General features: G+C 40.8%; 1 protein-coding gene across 4 annotated transcripts in view; it reads left to right on the top strand.

Annotated features, from left to right (window-relative positions):
• The first annotated feature begins 2282 nt into the window (after positions 1–2282).
• Positions 2283–21459, top strand: part of PMFBP1 (polyamine modulated factor 1 binding protein 1) — a 48654-nt gene continuing 29477 nt past the window's right edge. For 3 of the 4 annotated variants that reach the window (XM_047836231.1, XM_047836229.1, XM_047836232.1), the window contains exons 1-5: positions 2283–2528; positions 3294–3365; positions 8462–8617; positions 17194–17436; positions 19994–20215. In XM_047836231.1, coding sequence (XP_047692187.1) covers positions 3315–3365; positions 8462–8617; positions 17194–17436; positions 19994–20215 — 672 coding nt within the window. In that variant the 5' untranslated portion in view covers positions 2283–2528; positions 3294–3314. The remainder of the gene's footprint in view (positions 2529–3293; positions 3366–8461; positions 8618–17193; positions 17437–19993; positions 20216–21459) is intronic. The other variant, XM_047836230.1, reaches the window with a different exon arrangement.

Below are 21459 nucleotides of genomic sequence, written 5' to 3'. Positions count from 1 at the left end.
AGATGTTAACTGATTTACTTTTAACCTGAAAATGATGGCACTTTCTCAGAAATAGCTAAGATGCTGTTTCTGCCATTTGTTGGAATGAGGCTCAGTAACCAGGTTGAGTAATAAAAAAAGTTACTTTTTCTTTACACATCTGAGTTCATACGTGCTAAACTAGTGACTCACGTGAGGTACAATGCTAGGTGTTTCTTGAGAATCTGGAAGGTGCTCTGAGTGTGAGCTGAGGCCAACCAGGAAGCACAAAACATCACTGGATACTCTGACTGAGTTTCTGGTTTCACTAAAATTGTTTATTTGTTTGTTTGTTTTTCTGGTCATAGCCGTCATGAAGAGAAGGCCTGCTGGGGCAGGGGGGGAAGAGGGCAGGACTTTTGAATACAAGAAAGCAATTCCCTGGGCAGATGCAGCAGAATTGGACGTGCCAGTGGAAGAGATGAGGCATGAAGAAGTGGCGATTTCAAAAGAGATACAGAAGACATAGAATGAGGCTTTGAAAAGAGAGAAGACATTCAAGTCCTTGGCCCAGAGATCTGTACCCACAGATCAGGTAGGGAGCCCTCCCTCCATTATGAGTTCTGTCCTCTACAAAATATTGGTCCAGCCACACTCCTCAGAGAGCACTGTGAAGGTTCCACATGATCATTTTATAAAGCATTTGAGGCTCCTTCAAAGCACTCTTCCTTACCCATCTGGCAAACATTACTGTCAAATGCACTGAAAATTTATCATATAACCCTTCCATTTTTTTCACCATAAGCAATTCCAAATTGCCCACTGCTGTTGTTAATGACTCACAGGATTCCCATGTCTCCTTCATGGAGACACACAACTTAGTTCTCTCTTTCTTTTCTTCTAACTTACTTTACTTAGTGAAGTCCAATATCTTTTCATGTAAATATGAGGCCCTATGCCTTACACTTCTCCTTCCAAACATTCTTGGCCCTTGCAGCTAGTTGTGTAACTCCATAGTTGACAAAACCATCACAATCTAGACAGTCCTTTCTGTCCTTGGGATAAGATTTTATTTGATTTACGAGTCATCTCCAGACCATCCTGCAGGTCTGCCTGTAGAGGAATATTTTTTTTTAATATTTATGTATTTATTTTGAGAGAGAGAGAGAGAGCAGGGGAGGGGCAGAGAGAGGGAGAGAGAGAATCCCAAGCATGCTCCATGCTGGCAGCGCAGAGCCCGATGCAGGGCTTGATCTTGTGAACCGTGACATCATGACCTGAGCTGAAATGAAGAGTTGGACACTTAACCAACTGAACCACCCAGACACCCCTGCCTTTGGAGGAATACTATTCTCCAGGATATATTTGTCCCATTCCAACTTTTGTGTGATGCTTAGGCTGGTTATACTAAAGAAACATGTGCATCATGGTAGAACATTGAATCAGTAAACCTTAGAGACAATGGTCATTTAATTCAACCCCCCAACCTCAGTTTATAGAGCCAGAAACAAAGCCTCAGATAGATGAGTACCTTTCATTCCAAAGGCCATTCCTTGACATGGGTGCTAAACTAGGTTTAGAAGCTTGGTGGCCTAGAGCCTTGCTTAGTGTTTTTATGCCACATTACTTTTAATCTTCTAGTTTAAATGTTTATGTCCCCCCCCCCCAACTCATGTGTTGAAATTCTAATTCCCAAAATGATGGTATTAGGAAGTGGGGACTTTGGGATGTGATTAGGTCATGAGATGGATTAGTTTTCTTCTAAAAGAGACTCCACATAGGTCCCTTGCCCTTTTAGCCATGTAAAGTTACAGGAAACACACACACACACACACACACACACACACACACACACACAGCTGTCTCTGAAGAAGGTCATCACCAAACACCTAACTTGCTGGGGACTTGGTCAAGGATCTCTCAGCCTCCAGAACTGTGAGAAATTTCTGTTGTTTATAAGCTACCCTGTTTGTGATACTTTGTTACAGCAGTCCATCTGGCTGAGACACCTAGTGTGGACATCATTTGTGATGGTCACCAATACTTCCTTTAGGGGATAAAGGAAGATGTTAGGCATGACCACGTGACTTGTTTTGGCCAATGAAATGTGAGCCGAAGTGAAGTGTGTCACTTCCACTCTAAGACCCTGTATGTTACCCCTCTGCTGCCATGGCAACAGGCAACATACTAGATGACAGAGGTTCTACCAGCTGAGGACAATGAGGAACAGCCCCAGCCGACTCATAAAGGGCATGTAGCACAGTGAGAAGTAAACGTTCATGGTTTTAAGTCACTGAAATTTGGGGGCTGTCTGTCACTGCAGCATCACCTGGCCTCTCCCTACTGGGGAAGCCTGAGCTACACCCCCACTCCCATGATGCACCTCTGTGCACGAAGACTAAAGAGGGTAAACAATGCAACATATCAGAATACAACCCCATAAAACATTCCAAATTCCATGTCTCACCAGCATTCTTTCTTCCTCTTGGCTTATATTAGGGGTGGGGGATGTGGTTCATTACAAAGAATGAGTATTTTGATAGCTTCTCATTCTTGGAACTATTCTGCAGGTAAGTGCCTGGCGGAAATCTCCTTTAGTCTTAGAATGAAAAACATGATAAATTGGATTATTTTAATAAGTCAGTTCGTTATGACCTCAAACACATTATCCTGTAGTTATGCACACACATGTGCAAAAATCTTTGGTTTTCTTTGAGGCTTTTTATATAGATAATTCTCAGCACTCTATGAGTTTCTACATAACTTTATAAGCACCAACATACAGTAACTTGATGCTTTGAAAAAACCACATCATCAGATATCTCCAAATTAATAGTTATAAGTTAATGACAGCTCCTCATGGAATAGTAAGACAGCCTGTGTGACCTTGGGTAAGTCACTTAGCCTCTCTGGACTTCAGTTTCCTCCTCTGTAAAACAAGGATAGTGGGGTTATCCTGAGAATGAAGTTGGGTTGTGCACATTCTGTCTGGTTCATAATTAGTGCATAATGTTAACTATATTTGAGCCATTGAATAGTGAGAAATCTAGAAAGTAAGATCTCAATATTTTGCTTTCCAAGAAACTATGAATTCAGAAACTCTTTGGCCCACCAAGTGTTGGTTTTGGGGGAAACCTGTAAATCCTTGGTCCTGTCTTTCTGGTAAAGGTTTTAACACGCTTTTGAAAACACAGATGGGCAGACAAGTAGGTATTGCTAACAGTTCGGGAAATTTTTCCAGGCTCCCTGCTGAGAGCACACATCCAGATGGGAAAACCTTTAAAGGGCCAGGCTTATTTCGATTTTTGCCATCTTAAATTCTTGGACTTTTGCAGGTTTATAACAAAGCTCAGAAAATGCTAAAGCTTAAAGAAGAATTGAGAGGTGCCAAGGAAATGAAAGATGAGGTAAGACTCCTAACTCTTCTACACACATGGAGTCGAACCTTTGTTACAGTTAACTTCAAACTCCAGTAATAAGCATCCCAAAATATCACAGAGATGTAGGCAGCAGACCATAGCATTTAAGAGCCCAGACTTGAACAAAGTGGGTCGTCATCCACATCTAATAGCACTATAATATTGGGCATGTTACTTACCCTCTCTGAGCTTCCTTCCCCTTACTTCCCCTTACGTAGAATATGAATAATTAGCACCCTTTTCAAAGGCTTGCTGTGAGGATTGAGTAAGATACTGTGTGTAAAACACCAATGCTCAGGACATAAGAAGTGTTTAATAGATCTTAACTATTGTTGCCAACATTGTTCTTTATCTGGAATGGTATGGAAATGGAGTGTTCTAATTAGTCTAATATTTTGGCCAAACTGTGTTTACCTATTCCCTCACTTGTTCCAGAAAGCTTTTAAGGCGGATGTTTAGGTTAGCATAGGATTGTCCCACATGACTTATGCTTTTAACAGACCTTCTTCTAATGAACACTTTCCTGCTGCATTACTGCAGGAAGCTGTACAGAATTTGCTGCATATTCTTCAGGGAACAAGGATCTGGCATGGATTTTCTAGAAGGGCATTTCTTCATTCAACTTATATCGTTGGCCTGCCTTAGATGTGCCAGGCATAGTTCTAGGGGGTGGGCATAAAGCAGTGAACAAAATAGAGAAATATCCTTGTTCTTGTGGAGCTTACTCTCTAGTGAAATAATTTGTCCAAGGGTATGATGGAGAAAAGTATGTAGCAATGGCCCAAGTGCCATAAAAATCAGCCCATAGGTGGCTGACCTCTGTCATATGCCATGTGTATCCTAAACCATATATTTATGTAGTGTGCCAATTTTTAAAGAACTTAGAACACAATAAAATTATACTCATTCTTCACTAGATGAATAAAATTGGTTCCAAAATTTTTGCTCACAGGCAAAACTTTGTATAAGTGCCCATTAATTCCCATTATAAGTAATCAAAATCTGCAATGTTTCTATTGAGGGAAATGTAAACTCAGGAATAAAGTTAGTAAGATTGATAACAGTGCTTGAAATTACTGTATATGACTGTAAACTCTACTATTACATAGTAAAATGCTTCATTCCTGAAGCAATGATAATTTTAAAACATAATTCTCACTAGAAATTTATACATATTGAATGGTAGTCGTGGTTTCCATTGTTTGTTAAATATTTGTCTTTATCCTCAGATAAAAAACATAATTTCCCAAAGATGATGACCTTTATGGTATCGTTGGTTGACTCCAAAATTACTCTGGAATCCACCACCTGAGGTTTCTTGTTTGAGTGCCAAATCCTTCATAGAATGCTGCCATCTTAAATCTTTGTAATGGTCTTGACTTCTGAGACTACTTCTGAATCACAAGCTTCAGTTTCACATCAGCTTCCCCCAAAAAGAAGCATGAAACCATTTGTCAGTACTTTGAAGTCTAGAGCAAAATTTCTTCCGAGCTTTTGAAATGTATGTTCGAGAAGACATTCTCTTTGAAAAAGACCCATTTAATCAATACAGAAGATTTGCTTCAGTAAATAATCTGTTTTCCAATAACTATCAGCATTGCAACTGCAGTATCAGCCCTCACCATTTTGCCTGTGGTTGGTAGCTGCTGCTGATGTCATATGCCTTCAAATGGTGACCAGATTCCAACCTCGTATAAGTAAAACCAGGGTATATAAATGCATGGCTTGTGAGTGAAAACTCACCCAGCAGCAGAGGCTTGTGATTTCAGCCATCGTTAATGACTTCAGATCTAGGGCAGGATCAGATGGTGCCTGCAGGTCAGCATTATGAATCTCAGTTCCTCTCATGCCCCAGTACTGGTTACAGAGCTTTGATTGATGAAATGTCAGATTAAATCAATTCCTGCCACATATTGATACTCAAAAGGCATCTGCCTGGAATTTAGCCTTCATAAAGTAGATAGGATTAGAAATAGTGTACACTGACCTCTGTGCAAGATATTAGCAAGAAATTAAGTTTCCTGGAACCTCAGAAACACTTGCATTTCTGGAGTTCTGAGGTGAGCACATCCTCTTCTTACAACTGCCTACAGTAAAAATCTTTTGTTGTTCATGGGAGTCAGCTCGTTGCTCTCCTAGCATTTCCATGCCTGTTCTGATGAATAAAAAAAAACCCTGTATGATTTTGACTTTCAGAGTGAATGGTTAGGGGTTTCTTTGTTTGGTTTTTTGGGTTTTTTTTAATTTTAGAGAGAGTGAGTGCGGGAGAAGGGCAGAGGGAGGGAGAGAGGGAAAGAGAAAGAATTAAACAGGCTCCACGCTCAGTACAGAGCCTAACTTGAGAGAGAGAGAGAGAAGGAGAGAGAGAATTAAGCAGGCTCCACGCTCAGTACGGAGCCCGACTTGAGGCTCAATCCCATGACCCTAGGATCATGACTTGAGCTGAAACTAAGAGTCAGACACTCAACTGAATGAGCCACACAGACGCCCCTAGTTTTGATTTCAAAAGCAAATTTCATTTGACATCCAACAAAACACATTTGTTATTCAGTTGGTTTGCAGAATCCTCTAAGAATTATTTATTCCAAACCTCTTGTTTTCTGAATGAAGAAATTGCCTCAGACACTCTGAGTCAAAGCTAATGTCCAAATTAGATGAGATCATCTACATTAAAGATCCAATTCTGAAGTCCTGTTGGTGCATTAGAATGGTGGCAAGCAGGTCTTCTGCTCAGAAGACATCTAAAAGTAGAGGGAGAGGGGTTTTTTATTGGCCTGACAAAGAGAAGGCATTTAGCTTTTAAGTTGGAGAAGCTCAAGATGTATATCACTGCTACTTTGTTAATGAGTCCACAGTGTGCCAGGCTCCATATGGAACAATCCGGTGACATGGTCCTCACCTTAAGATGTGTATATTCAGCATTAAAGCAAGAGTATGGGGCACGTGACACTCTATAAAGCAGGCATTGTATTGTCGCCTAATCTGCTCATAGATGCCAAAGAAAGAGTCCTGTGGCAACAGGGGGAGAAGATCCCTAGGGTCTCAATACCCAGAGAGCCTCTATTCCCTATTCCCAGTGAGGCAGCAATGAGAAAAGGAATTTAAAGAACTGGAATCAAACTTCGGCTCCAGGTCGAGTCAAGGATTTTTTCTAGTTAGAAAACAGTGTCCGTACACCATTCTTTTTTTTTTAACTGCTCTGCACACATTCTCTTAAGAGAGTCCCTGGTAAATTGTTGTAATGGTAATTACATGCTTGGGGCAGTTGACATCCACTGTTATTTTTCTGAAAGTGAGGAACGAGGGACAGGAGCAAGAGAGGAAGAGAGAGAGTTTTGAGATAATGAAATCCTTTTAATGACAGAGCCATGCCGTTAACCTAATTAAACTGTAAAGTGGTAAAAAAAAAAATCCAGGTACTAAATGGAAATGAAGAAATAAATCAGCTGAGACAGCAGCACTTCTGGGAAACCTTCTGAATTCCGAATACTCTGACATTGCGGTGTCCGATTCTCGTGGTTATCCTCTGGCCCCCCTCGGCCTTGTGCAGAGGTCTCTTAAACTGACCTGTCCAGTAAGGCTTGATTTATGATGTCCATATCAGGTCTCCAGCTCCCCTGGGGATGAGTGTTATGTAGCTCATGTATTTAAGAAGCCAGAGCAATCAGTGGGGTATGGTGGCAGATCACTGGCTACAGGGTCAAGAGAGCAGACCTCTCCTCATTCTGCTGCCAACCAGCTATGAGACCCTGGGCACTGTCGTTTGGATCACTTTACCATTTTTGTGCACCCATGGCTTCTGTATGCTTTTGTACCTGAAACGCTCTTAGAAGAATTGCCCTTGGGCTATTGGGGTCACTTTGCTCATAAGAGCAGAGAGCTGGAAGTCCTTGGGAGATTATATCCCATGGGGTAGCCCTTAGCCGTTGACTGGCTGATAATGAGTCTAACAGCCCAGCTTTTGCAACTAATCAGGACAAACTCCGGAGGTGTAACTTACACTCCAGAGTTCCCTGTGGGATCAGGCAAAAGCTACTGCCTTGAGAACTTTGTCTGAAATAGTGCCCTTCCTTGGTTTCTTCTTCTTTTCCTGTCTTGCTTCCTTCACTTCCTGGTTGATTTCTCTTGGGAGTGTTTCTTTAATAGATGCTGGGAATCCTTGCCTAAGAGCCTGCTTTGGATAATCATGTACCATAAAAGTACCGGACTCAGTTCCAACATCTAAAACTCAGAAGTGGTAGTGTCTATCCTCTTGAGTGTTATGAAAAGTCTGCATGGTGACAGGACTAAAGCACTGGATAGGTTCACAAAGGGCTTCTTCCTAATTTCTTTCTATACTGTTGCCACCCACAACAGTGAGAGTGGACGGTGGCATCCTAGTGTGATGGAGCACACACTCTCTTACCACAGCTCTACACCCCCAACTCCACCCAAGTTACTAGGCTCCGCACACTTTATTTTGATCTCTATCATTAATTTCCATTCTGACCTAGCTGTAATTAGCTAATCTTTTTCACTCATAATCAAAGACAGATTATTTTATGCAACCAGCCCAGGGATTTTACTTTTATTCTCATTGGTGTACGTCTCCACAGAAAAGCACTCAGTTTACAGGTGAAGGACGTCTGTTGGATTAGTGGGTAGAAGAGAAAGTTAAAACACTTCAGAATCCACATCAACTCCATCACTGATTCACTATAGTCCTGACAAGTTCATTTGACATCTCGCTATGTTCATTTCATCAGTGGCAGAACCATTAATATTTATAGACAGTCTGTGAGGTGCCTGGAATTATTCTAGGCACTGACTTCCTCTTGAAAAACAGAGGAAGTGTCTGTGATGTACCCACAGCAGTGGGTGAAGATTAATTAATGTAAATAAGTAATTGTCTGAATAATGCAGAGCACTCAGACACCTCGCAAATGGATACTGTGTAAATGTTACACTGGATGAGTAATAACAGCTAAGAGTTGATGGACAAATTTCCAGCAAATTTAAAGTCTCTGTCAACCAGTTAAGTGAACGAAAGTAAGCATTTTCTTGATAGTTTATAATTAATGCTCGTGTTTTTTCTGACTGCCTAGGTGGGGGAGAGAGACCGAGAAGTGAGCGGCCTGAACAGCAAGCTCTTGAGCCTGCAAGTTGACATCAAAAATCTGCATGATGTCTGCAAGAGACAGGGGAAGACCTTGCAGGAGAACCAACTCTGTGTGGAGGAGGCAATGATGAGTAGCAACCGCGTAAGGGATTCAGCAGCTACTACCCACCTCTGCTCCCTCAACTTCCACCTCTGCTTCCTTAGGCAGGAACAATAATGGAAAACTCTTCCACTAGTCATTCAAGAGCATTTATTGAGCAGAATTAAATACATGCACTCTCTCACTCTCTTGCTCTCTCTTGCTCTCTCTCTCTTTCACACACACACACACACACACACACACGAACACCCCATCCCTGCCATCAGAACTTTTTCATTTAGCTATCTCCAAGGTCATCTACATTTGAGGCCCTGTCTTTTCCTTATCTGGCCTTTTACACCTGGATTTACAGCATCTGAGGCCAGAAAAGACCTGAAAAAACCAAATCCTAATTATATAAGGAGAGTAGCATCTCCTAATGGATGTTAGACAAACTTCTAAGTCAACCATGAAAATAACAACTGTCCCACTCGCTTAGAGGTGTCAATGATCATCAGCACAGCAGGTGATCTTTATTGCCACATCTGCAGCTCTCTGCCTACAAGCTTTTCTTCTAGATGCAGGAACCCAATCACCAGAGAAGCTCAAATGTGGAATGGCTAATGCCCCCAAAAGCAGCCCTCAACCAACGACTGATGGGGAAATGGATAAATAATGTATGTCTCTTGGCCCTCAGTCATAGAATACTCCAGGCATGCTCTTTGCTCTGTCCTGGAGTTCCTCAATGGGATCCTGCACCAGCTACCCACAATGGTAACTAGCTTGATAACACCCCCTTCCTTGTCTCATTTCTCCACCCACCTACCTGAATTCCCCAAGATCACTTCCCACATAAACTACTATTTAACACTCAGTCCCATGCCACAGAGCTTGCTTCTGGAGGTGTGCAAGCCAAGACACTCAGTAACACTTGTCCTGCACATGTATGAGCAATGGCATGATCATCTTCCCCTGGCGTGATTATCTTTTTTGAACTAATACTTACCTGTAGGCTAGGCAGTTCACCAGCTGAGGCAACAATTAAGCCTGAGGTTTTCTCTTTTTGGAAACTCTAGTTCTAGGCTCTGTAAACCCATCTCTAAATTTATCCCCAGAAGCTGGGAAGCCAGCTGGAAGATATTTTCCCATAGCTCTCTGAAAACTTTGGGTTTATAAGATGCCTTATTTGCAGTCTTCATATCTTTTTAGGGACTTGAGTCCTTGGCAAACATGAAGCAGCTACTGGTTGCATAGATCTGCTGCTAGACCCCCTAGTTAGCCTTAGCTGTGTAAGACTGTGTAAGACTCCACTGTCTTCTTCAATATTTGTGGTCTGGTCTCTCTTAATTGGGTCTATTAGACTTCTTTCAGGACTTACTACCTCTCTGTCGAAACCACAGATTTTTCCTCTACAAAGTCCTAAAAATGTTACCAACAAAGCAATCCCACCTTATCCTACTGAGCGTTACTGTCCTTTCTCCAGGAGGTCACAAACATAGAAAAATCCATTGGTTTTCCTAAATGGATCTCAGGAAGAATATTATCATAATTTACTTCTTTCTAAATATTAACATTTTTTGATATTCCCACCATTGCTGTCACAAGTTTATTTATTCCCCCAGTCAGGGATAGCCATGTGGCTTATAAATGTACCTAGCAACTTGGAAGGAGAAAGGTATTAAATCGCATTTTATTATTCTAATTGCCCAGAAGAAGGTCTAACAGCTTGAAATAAGCTTTAAAACAGGCTCTCTTTTTTTCCTAGCACTTAGTGCAGAATTTAAATTGGAGACTGCGCATACAAATACACAATTAGATGTAGACTTATACTCATCCACTCAGAAAATCCCTGCAAGATCTGCCTTCTACAAGGAAATGTAATATGGGAACAGAGGGGAAAACCCAAGACTTTCTGAAATTTTTGACTACTATCTAACAAAGATCTGGAGAAATAAACCAGAGGTCATAATTAAGAACTAGAATTAGGAGACAAAATTAAAATACTACATCAGATATTAACATGTAACTACAGAGATCGCAGGCAGGGGGTGGGTAACCTAGTAAATCAAGAATATGTCATGCTCCAAAACCCAGGAACAGAGATAGCTAAAGCAAATGAGGTACCAAGGGTACAAATGTTATAGGGCACTCACCCTCAAGTGCCAACCTGGAGACTGAATGCCTTCCTAAAATCTGCACTTGCCTCACTGTAGTCCTGAACCTGCCCAGGAACCTTTCAATTAACGTGAAAGGAGAAAAGAACAACAGAGGTATCATAATAAAAGAATGATCAAATTAGAAAAAGAAAGGTCTTTCTGTGCAATTTCCCAGGCCCCTTTGGCCCCGGTGGTGGCCTGGGGAGAACACCCTGATTTTCAGTAGAGCTTAGATTATCAAACTCATCTTTGAAGTGGACGTAGGACACTATTCTTAGCATAAAACTGGGCAAGAAATTTGATTTCTGAAAATAAAAATAACCAGTTGAATACAGGTTAATACATCCTTGATGGAAATTATGGCACAGAAATATGACTGACATTGAGTCATTGGGAATGAAAAACAATTTGTTATGTGGAACTGCTAAATGCCTTGTGGAATCTGGGATTGGATCCTCGAACAGAAAAAAAAAATTAGTGGGAAAACAGATAAAACCCGAATAAAGTATGTAGTTTAATAGTAATCTACCAATGTTAATTTTCTAGCTGGACAAATGTACTATAGTTATGTAAAATGTTAGTGTTAGGAGAAGACAGGTAAAGAGCATATGGGAATTCTATATACTACTTTTGCAATTTTTCTGTACATCTAAAACTATTCCAAAATAAAGAGGTTTTTTTCTTTAAAGGGAATCTCTGATAAGCAGAGATCACTGATAAGAAAAATGTCTGAACCATGAAGATGTATCCAAAAGAAATGCATGTCACTTAAACACACAGTTTTACACTCTACCAATACAAGAAAGTACAAGAAATGTAACTTGTAGAAGATATGAAAAGTAACAGATAAACTAATCTAGTGATAAAAGGCTAAACTAGAGTTACAGAGAAAATACCTCGCTTAACACCTCTAAAATAAAGAAGTTCATGACAATGACTGGGGAAAGATGAGAGTTTCAGTTCTTAAATGAAGGGGAAAAGGCAGCAGGGATCCAGTTATCAGAGCAATGCCAACCTGAAACAGAAGAGAGTGCAAACTAGAATAGGGAATAAAATGGTTAAAAAGTATTTTGAAAAGCCGGCTTTAGGCAAATCAGCAGGACCTGATGACATACTTTGAAGAGTACTTAAGGAATTGGCAGGTGTTATTACATAGCTGCTAGCGATTATTTTTGAGAACTCAAGAGGATAAAGAAAGTCCCTGTAGACTGAAAAAGGGTAAATGAAGTGCTCATCTTTTTAAAAAGGGAAAAAGGACAATCCTGGTAATTATAGACCTGTCAGCTTAACTTCAATATCAGGGAAAATATAGAACTTAACATCAATCAATTAGCATCAACTTGAAAAGCACAAAGTATTGGGTAGAAACCAAAGTGACTTCTCAAAAGGCAAATCATGCCAGGCCAATTAATTTCCTTCTGTGATCAAGTAGCCACATAGGCAAGGAAAGAGCAATAGCTATAATCTCTTTGACCATAAGTAGGGCTGAGAAATTGACTAAATATGGCAACAGGTTCCTACAGGTGGCCAGTGCTCTCCATCTTTTAAAACACCTGAGGCCTGGATAGAAATCTGTCTGAGAAACATGGTGGACCTGACAGCCTTCTGGAACCATTCAACTCTGAATGGTAACTTCAAGAACTAATCTTACTTCCAGAAGATTACTTCCAACTTGCTTATTTTCTCCAAATCTCAGTTTAAAGGTCAAAGCAGAATCTCATAAAATATCTATGTCTTCACTAGAAAGAAAACTTAAAAAAAAAAAAAGAAGAAGAAGACAAAGAGGCAGTAGAAAATGCACTGATGCCTTTCTCATACTGCTCTTTGGCACATCTATAAGTGAAATGCAGACTTCATCCATAACATGTCATTTTCTATTAATTTAGAATTAAGACAAAATAATCTTTTGAATACTTAAGAATAAATAAGTAGAAATTTAATAGGTCTCAAACAATTCCAGGCATTTCTCCAAGACTTTGAAATTTGACCTCTAAACACATTGGTATCTATAGTGTACAAATGTTTAAAATTCTCATCAAGGAAACTCTAGTTTCTCTGCAGATATGGGCAGTTCTTTGGATCTTCAAAACCAGACAAATTTGGCCAGGCATTATGTTTTCCCTGTACTGGAAGATTTGAATGAACTCTCATCATCTGGTTGGCCTATCATGTTACCTCAAACCAAAATTAAACCCAGAAGACTCAACATGACCTCTGGGGAAGAGAAATTGGAACTAACAGTTCACCAGTATCACTAACAGTTTGCTGAGCTTTATACACATAGGAAATGACATTCTTTATCTACAGGAGGCTTTCAAGCCACAGAACAATTATGAACACACCTAAGATGAGATGATGTACCACATTCTAGGAGGGGAAACCCTAAAGAAAAAGTTTGACTTTAAAAAAAGATGAACAAAGAGCACTTCTTTCATTCTTTTGTGTGATGAAGAGAAAATAGGAACATGGAAATAAGGGGAAACTAAGAAAGAATGAACAGTGAAGAGAGCACAGTTTGTTTTCAACTGGGTCATATATATCCATCAGTAGAGAGGCAGGTCCAAATCAACAGTTACACACAAGTACTGGAGGGACCAGGAATCCAGTTTTTATAATTTTCAGAGATCAAATCAACTTCAACAAAGCCAAGAAAAACTGAATTTGGGAAAAATTTGATAAGGATTTTGTTGGTTATCTGCTTCACTAAAATAAGCCCTCTGAATTGACCCTACCCCAGGATGTTCACCCCCTTGTTTTGGCTCTAGCCACATTTAATATTTATTCTTTACCATGTCTTTTTCCAAGTAGCTTTCCACCCCCAGCTTACCTGCAGAGACAGAAGACTTCGGCAGTTGAGAACATCCCCCTATCCATGTATGTGTGCATGCACACACACCCACATACCACTCCCAAATCCCTTCTCTTTGAACCTCATTCATCGATGAGTTCTGAGAATAGCAACATTTAAAAAAAATTTTTTAATGTTTATTTATTGGGGGTGGGGGAGGGGACAGAAGGGTAGAGAGAGAGGGAGACCCAGAATCCGAAGCAGGCTCCAGGCTCTGAGCTATCAGCACAGAGCCCATTGCAGGCCCCAAACCCACGAACCATGAGATTATGACCTGAGCCGAAGTTGGATGCTTAACCGACTGAGCCACCCAGGCACCCCAAGAATAGCAACATTCTTATTTTGAAAAGAATGAGAACACTTAACTAAAAATATTCCATCTAAATGTTGGCAATTATAGCTGCACAGAGTAAATACAAAATTTAGCTTTGTTTGGCTTAAGAAAGAAGTCATCATTAACTTCCCTTCAGCCACATACACCAGATATTCAGGCCAAAAGTTTGGCTTGTCTTTGTCTAGGATTTCTTTTGCTGGTGACCACAATGGTCCATTTTCAGTCTTCTCATTCAGAATGAACTGACACAATTAGCTTTTGTCTTTCTCCTTTTGAGCTGGGCTGAGCTTCCCTTCTCTTACCTGAGCCACCCCACTCACTCTCACTAGAGAAAGTTTTCCCTCTTTTCAGTCCCAGTTCTCACAAAATTAATCTCATTAAACTTCAGTCTCTCCAGTTACTCAGACCAAAACCTTGGAGTCAATTTGCTTTGGATGATCATCATCTCCGACCATCCAACACAGCAACCAATCCTATGGAATCTATTTTCAAAACATATTTACAATCCAGCCATTTCTCCCAACTTCCACCTTGGTCCATGCCACCATCCCTTCTTGCCTGGATTCTTGTAGCAGCCTCTTTGCTGGTCTCTCTGCTTCAGTCTTTGCCTCCCTACAGTTGATTTTCAGTAGAATGGGCAGTGTGTAACATCTGGGCCTTTGTAACATCTAAAGGATATCATTTCACTTGTCTGTTCAGTACCTTCCAATGACCTTTTATCTCACTGAAAGGAAAAGTTAAAGTTTTTAGAATGGACTATGTGGCCCTGAAAGGACCTCACCTCTCTTTCTTTCTCACCTCATCTGGTACCACTCTCCCCCATTCTCTGCTCCAGCCAGAACAAAGTGATTCCTCAGACACCACCAGGCACCTCCCACCTCCAAGCCCTAGCCCAAGCTGTAGCCCAAGCCCTAGCCCAAGCCGTTATGTCTCCCTGGAATGTTCCTGCTGCAGATTCCCACCAGGCTCTTTCCCTGCCTCCTTCAAATCTTAGCTCAAATACCACCTTCTCAATTTGGTCCTCCGTTAAAATTCTTAATTCAAAATTACAGTTCCCTCCATGCAAGCATTCTTCATCCCTCTCCCCTGCTTTACTCTCTTCCATAGCACTTTTTCCTTTTAATACACTACATTATTTACTTACTTAATTTGCTGACTCCCCCCTCCCCACTAGATGAAAAATGCATGAAGGCAGGTATTCTGTTTTATATGCTTCTATATCCCCAATACCTGGTACCGTGCTTGACACATAGTAGGTACACCATAATGTTTGCTAAACAAATTAAAGGAAAATATCACATCTGCAGATGGCTACTATGTTACTGCTCATAGCAGCATTATTCAGGATAGCCAAAAAGCTGAAACAATCCAAATATCTATCAACTGGTGAACAGATAAACAAAATATGGTATATTCATACTATTCAGCAATAAAAAAAAAGAACAAAATACTGATTCTTTCTATAGCCTGGATGAACCTCAAAAACATTATGCTAAGTGAAAGAAGACAGACACAAAAGATGACATACAATTCCATTTATATGAAATGTCTAGAAAGGGCAAATCCATAGAGGCAGAAAGCAGATTAGTGGTTGCCTGGAGCTGGGGTAGGAACAGGAGTGACAAATGGGCATGAGAGAATTTTCTGAGGTGATGGAGATGTTCTAAAACCAGATTGTAAAATGGTTGCACAACTATATAAATTTTCAACAAATCATTGAACTGTACACTTACAATGGTTGAATTTTATGATATATAAAGTATACTTCAATAACCCTGTAAAAAAAATGTTAATTTTTTAAAAATTTTGAAAGTACTCTGTTAATTAGCCCAAGACCACAAGCTCACAATTTTGGGAGCCAATGATATTGTCTGTTCTCTGTTTTACTTCCTACTTTCCTTTAATACCTAACTGTGTATAAATCTCTATGTCCTATAGAAGCAGACATGGCCCCGGCCTCCAGGAGTTTATAATCTAATTAGAAGTTAAGATATACAGAGGTCACTACAATGCAAGTTGGAATGTGAAATGCCATATTAAAGACATGCCAGTAAAGTGTATAGTATTGGTGCAAAGGCAACTTTGCAGGGAAAACAAGGAAAGCAAGAATTGGACAGTTTTAAAGAATGAATAGGAGGATAATAAGCAGAAATGGGAGTTAAGGAATGCCCATGGGCCACCCTCTTCATCCACCTCTCTTTCATATGTCATCAAGGATGTTGGGCAAGCAAATATAGAAACTTGAGTGCAAAGACCTCAACTGTACTGTAATAAATACCTCAGGGATACATCCTACCAGCAGTATACCTGATACAAAGCAGGTGCTCAGTGTATGTTTATTGAATGATTGAGTCAAAACATAAGATGGGTCTATAGCAGCTTTTCAAGTTGACTGTGGATTAGCAGGAAGAGATCTCTCTCTCTCTCTCTCTCTCTCTCTCTCTCTCTCTCTCTATTTCTCTTTGTGTGTGTCTCTCTGTGTGTGTCTCTCACACACATACATACACACACACACTCAGCATCTACAGGGTCACATCTTCCTTCAGGAGGAGACAACAGAGTCTGTGCCCAGATGTCCCTGAATGATAGCTCTGCCTCCCATTTCCCAGCATTCCAAAAAGCTGTTTCCCCAAGTTTACCTTTTTTTTTAATTTTTTTTTGACGTTTATTTATTTTTGAGACAGAGAGAGACAGAGCATGAACGGGGGAGTGTCAGAGAGAGGGAGACACAGAATCTGAAACAGGCTCCAGGCTCTGAGCTGTCAGCACAGAGCCTGACGCGGGGCTCAAACTCACGGACTGCAAGATCATGACCTGAGCCGAAGTCGGCCGCTTAACCGACTGAGCCACCCAGGCGCCCCAAGTTTACCTTTTTATCTGAGCATTTTTAATAATCGAGTTCAGTCCAAGAACACTGACCAGAAATTCACTACATTCTAGGTCAGTTAGGTTATTTTTAAATTGAAGACCAAACAAACAAACCCATATTAACATGTGTATCTTTATACTACTTTCTAGATTCTTTAGCTGTATGTTTTTTTCTTCTGGCCCAAATAATACGACTGGTAGATCCAAATAGTAAGAAAGACCTAGGTTTTTTTTCTTTCAAATCCTCCTTACAGGATGGAAATATAAAATGATTTTTCATTGTGAATACAGTGAAGTGTTTAGTAAGTGTTCTGTGGATGAAAGGATGACTATAGATGGATGTGAATTGTTGGACAAGTGAAAAAAATCAAAGAATGAATGCAAACTGAGCGACAACCTAAAGTTCTTTCCATATATTTGATCTCAATTGCAGAATAAGAAGCAAGTGCTAGCATTCAAGGAGCCGCGGATGGAGTTTGAGCCCAGTAAGCAGTGCCATCTGAGGCAACTCCAACAACTCAAGAAAAAATTGCTTGCTCTCCAGCAAGAACTGGAGTTTCGCACAGAAGAGCTGCAGACTTCTTACTGTTCCCTCCTACAGTATCAGTCCGTCCTAGAAAAGCAGACTTCTGACCTGGTGCTTCTCCACCATCACTGCAAACTAAAAGAAGATGAGGTATACATAGAATAACTATGGAAATGTCTCCTTGCCCATGTACCTACAGAAATCAGGTCGTACCTACTAGAAAACAGACAGTGGGCTTACAGAGAACTTCCCAATATCCTGAGCAGGTTTTATCAATGTTCCCTCTTTAATTCTCATTCTTTTTGAAACCAAACAGAGGGAACTGAACAGAATGGCATAAATGAGAGCTCCACTAACGATACATGTGGGGCACACGGTGTGTGTATGTGTGGTGTGCATATAGGTCCATCATTTCCATCCTATTACCATTGCAATTTAAATGCAAAAGACTCTAGGTCTCTGAGGGTTATAAAAAAGAGGCATAAAATCCATTAAATGAACCATTTTTAGAAAAATCAGATTTTGATAATATATAAATTTTTAGCACTTTGATAGTTGATAAGATAACCAGACATTGAGTCTGAGTCAATCACTGAGAGTACCAGATTGGTCATTTTTTCAGACTGGAGTTTTAGATCATAGAGACTTAAGTATATTCTGTACATTCATTTCTATTCATGTGCGAGGATAGTATTTTTTAATCCAGAAAGAGCATCCTTGTAGAATCCCGAGTCAATTCCAAAGACCAAAACTATAGAATTTAAGCCAGTTAAGCAGTGGTAGCACTAGCAGCAGTAAAAACTATAGGTTCTATGTAATGAGACAGGCGGCCTCCCCTGGTATTTTCTTCCTTTGCCTTTTGAGATAAAATTCCAGAGACTCTCTAGGATAGTGCTAAGATGGCTGGAGGTGGATGGTCTAGGACTATTTCGGGAACTGCAATTCTAGGGTCCTATCTTTTGGGTCCACCATCATCAGCTCCAGACTTCCATTTTTTAGGTCTCCTAAGATGGCTGCTGGAGCTCCAAACTTCACATCCTGTGATGGGGGCAAATAATCAGGATGGGGGCAAGGGAGGAGGAGGAGAGGAAAAGACACTCTTCTCTTTTAAGGACACCTTCCAGAAGCCCCACACAACACTTTCATTTATGCATCATGGGCCAGAGTTAGTCATATGGCTACAGCTAGTTTCTAGAAAGCCAAGGAAATGTATTTTAGTGAGGTGCACTGCCGTCCCAAATGAAGTCAAGTTTCAACTATGAAGGAGGAGGGGGAGAGTTGATGTGGGATCTGGCAAGTAGCAGTCACTGACAAAGATCTCACACAAGGAAAGCATTGGAAAAAATTTCTCTCAACATTCTGCCAAGTTTCCTCAATGCTTTGTTACTCAGTAGCATTAAACTTTGTGGAAGGTTGTGTTTCCCAACAGCAGAGCCTACGACAAGGAAATGAATGGAAGTAGTTTATTCAGGAGGTGATCCCGGAGAGAGAGTGGGGAAGTGAGTCAAAGAAAGGCAGGAAGCCCATAAAGAAAATCACAAGACCCCTGCTGTGGGCACCTGGGGTTCATGCCCTCTGGAGAACCCTGGGAGAAAGTGTAGAACATGGTGATCCCATGCCAACCCACCCAGTCAGTGGTGGAAGGATGCACCTGAGGCTTTTAACTCCCCAGTACTTGTAACCTGCCTTGTCTTTCTCCTCTGCTTGAGTGGGCTCCTGAGGCCAGAGCATCCCTCAGGCAATGAGTTGAAGATGTTTGTGGTTGGAATGCATTTAGCATGCAAAGGAATGGTGAGTGCCAAGGGGATGTGAGCAAGTCACTGACAGCTTCGGTTATAGACATTTAAACATAAATATTCCTTTCCTCTTTCCCTTATCTAATAAACATCTCAAACGAAGTGACCTTTTCCTAAGAGTAACTTCAAATGGCAATAAATAGCTTAGACTTACAGAATGCGTTCTATCCACTTTCTACACTGAACTATTTGAACCAAGATGAAACATTCCTTGATGACCCTCCCGCTCTTTTCTCCTTCAATACATATAACTCTAGCCATACAACCTAGCACACTCAACTCTAGACAGTTGTTTGCTAGTTATAAATTACATATTCCCCCAAATTATCCCCTCAACATATCCCCTCAACACCCAAGACATTGCTTATGAGCACTCAATAAATACCTGTCAGTTGGTTGACTAATTAACTGATTAGGAAGGAAAGGAATCTAGATAAGAATTGTTCAAGTCCCAGAGGAATTTGGGGTTGTTCCCCCATGGTCTCTCAGGAACTTTGCTGTGTGCATGAGGGGCTCCACTTTTTCTAAATTGATCTCTAGAGAATACCTGGGAAGGAAAGAATACTGGCATTTCAAGCCCTTAAAAAAATGGAGCTATAGAAATGCATTCATATTAATCAACTGACAAGTTGTTATTGAGTTTTTACTACATACCAGGCAGAATGGGAAATAGAAAATGGCCCCTGCCTTTAAGAAGTTTACCATCCAAATAGGACCATCTTTTTTTCTATTTCTAATCATTAACATTCTGATATTGTATATCATAGCTTTTAAATCTGTGCTGGGCCTATTCTGAACATCTGGGCTTCTAGTTAAGACATAAGACTCCTCTACGTGGGGTCTGATAGCTGTGCTCTTTCCTCATGAGATGCCTCCATGAGTTGAGTGTGGTTTCATTCCTACACCAACAGGTGATTCTCTATGAGGAGGAAATGGGAAATCATAATAAGAACACAGGGGAGAAGCTCCATTTGGCACAGGAGCAACTTGCTTTGGCCGAGGACAAGATCATCTCCCTAGAAAGGAGCCTAAACCTCTACAGGGATAAATACCAGACTTCCCTAAGCAACATTGAGTTACTGGAGTGCCAAGTGAAGATGTTGGAGGGGGAGCTCAGCGGGATTGTCAGTCAGGTAGGACTCACCCCAGACCACTCAGACCAGGCACTCCAGCAAGTGGACGTGCTTCCTGGTTGTCCCTGCTAACAGTCCCTGCTTCCTCTGAGGGAAACCCAAACCTTCAACCAGATGTCGTTCCCTCCCTTCAGTGTTGGAGCCCTCAGCTTTCAATTTCCAACCTTTACATCTCCTTTAAGATTCCTCCCTAGGAATTTTGAAGCTCCTTAATTAATATAAAGATGCAGCATTTCTAATAACTGGACTCTCAAATCTTCCATGTTCTCATGGGGGGGGTTCTGGCTGGGGGGCTCATGTAGGTCACAGGACTCATGCATACCATACCTCAGGGTCAAACGGGGAGAAACCCATAAAAGATAACAAAGAAGAGCCAAAATGCCTGAATCCCCTTTTTTTTCCTTTAATTGCTTTTTTTAATTACACAAGTAATACAACAATGTAGGCTCTCTAGACAGAATTACAGAGATTAAACTTGAAAGCCTGCCTTCAGCCTCCTCTACCCCCCCCCCCTCCTCCCCTTAGGTAATCATTTGAAAAATCTGTTGGGAATCTTCCTCAGTCTTTTGTTACACAGTTACATATATAAATGGTTAGGATTTTCTTTTTATATAAATGGGTCATTTCATAAATGTGGTTCTCCACCTTGCCTTTTAAATGTAGATCTTGACAATTTCCATTTCCTTGTATTCTATGGTATGACTATACCATCTACTGACCTATTTTGTCTATTACAAACAAGCTATAATGAACATCCTTATTCCTATGGGATAATTTCCTGAAGTAGGATTGCTGAGTCAAAGGATATGCTTATTTTTAATGTTTAAAGATACTTCTAAATTGAATGTCAAAAAGGTTCTCCCAGTTTACACCTTCACCAACAATAATAAAGGGAGCTTACTTCCTCTCACTCCCATGGTTATGTTTTCAGTCTTTTTACATTTTGCTAACCTGATGCATGGGAAAAAGAAAAGTTTTTCATTACAGTTTTCATTTCCTTTAATTCTGACAGTTGCAGGTTGGGCTCCCCACCAAGCAGACTCTGAGACAAATTGGCAAGCAGTACATTTTGGTAGGCAGATCCCTGGGTATCAGCACCTGTGACAGGAAGGAGAAGGAAGCAAGGTTGAGCAGGGGGAGAAGCTGAGCTGTGATGCAGTCCCAACAAAGGCCTTAGCCAACCCTGTGGGGAGCTCTGGGGCTGAACAGACCTTCAAAAGGGGCCCAAATTGGGGGAAAGGAGC

Source organism: Prionailurus viverrinus, chromosome E2 (genome assembly GCF_022837055.1).
Source record: "Prionailurus viverrinus isolate Anna chromosome E2, UM_Priviv_1.0, whole genome shotgun sequence".
NCBI lineage: Eukaryota > Metazoa > Chordata > Mammalia > Carnivora > Felidae > Prionailurus > Prionailurus viverrinus.
The sequence above is the reverse complement of the archived record's forward strand: the minus strand, read 5'-3'. Positions and strand labels throughout refer to the sequence as shown.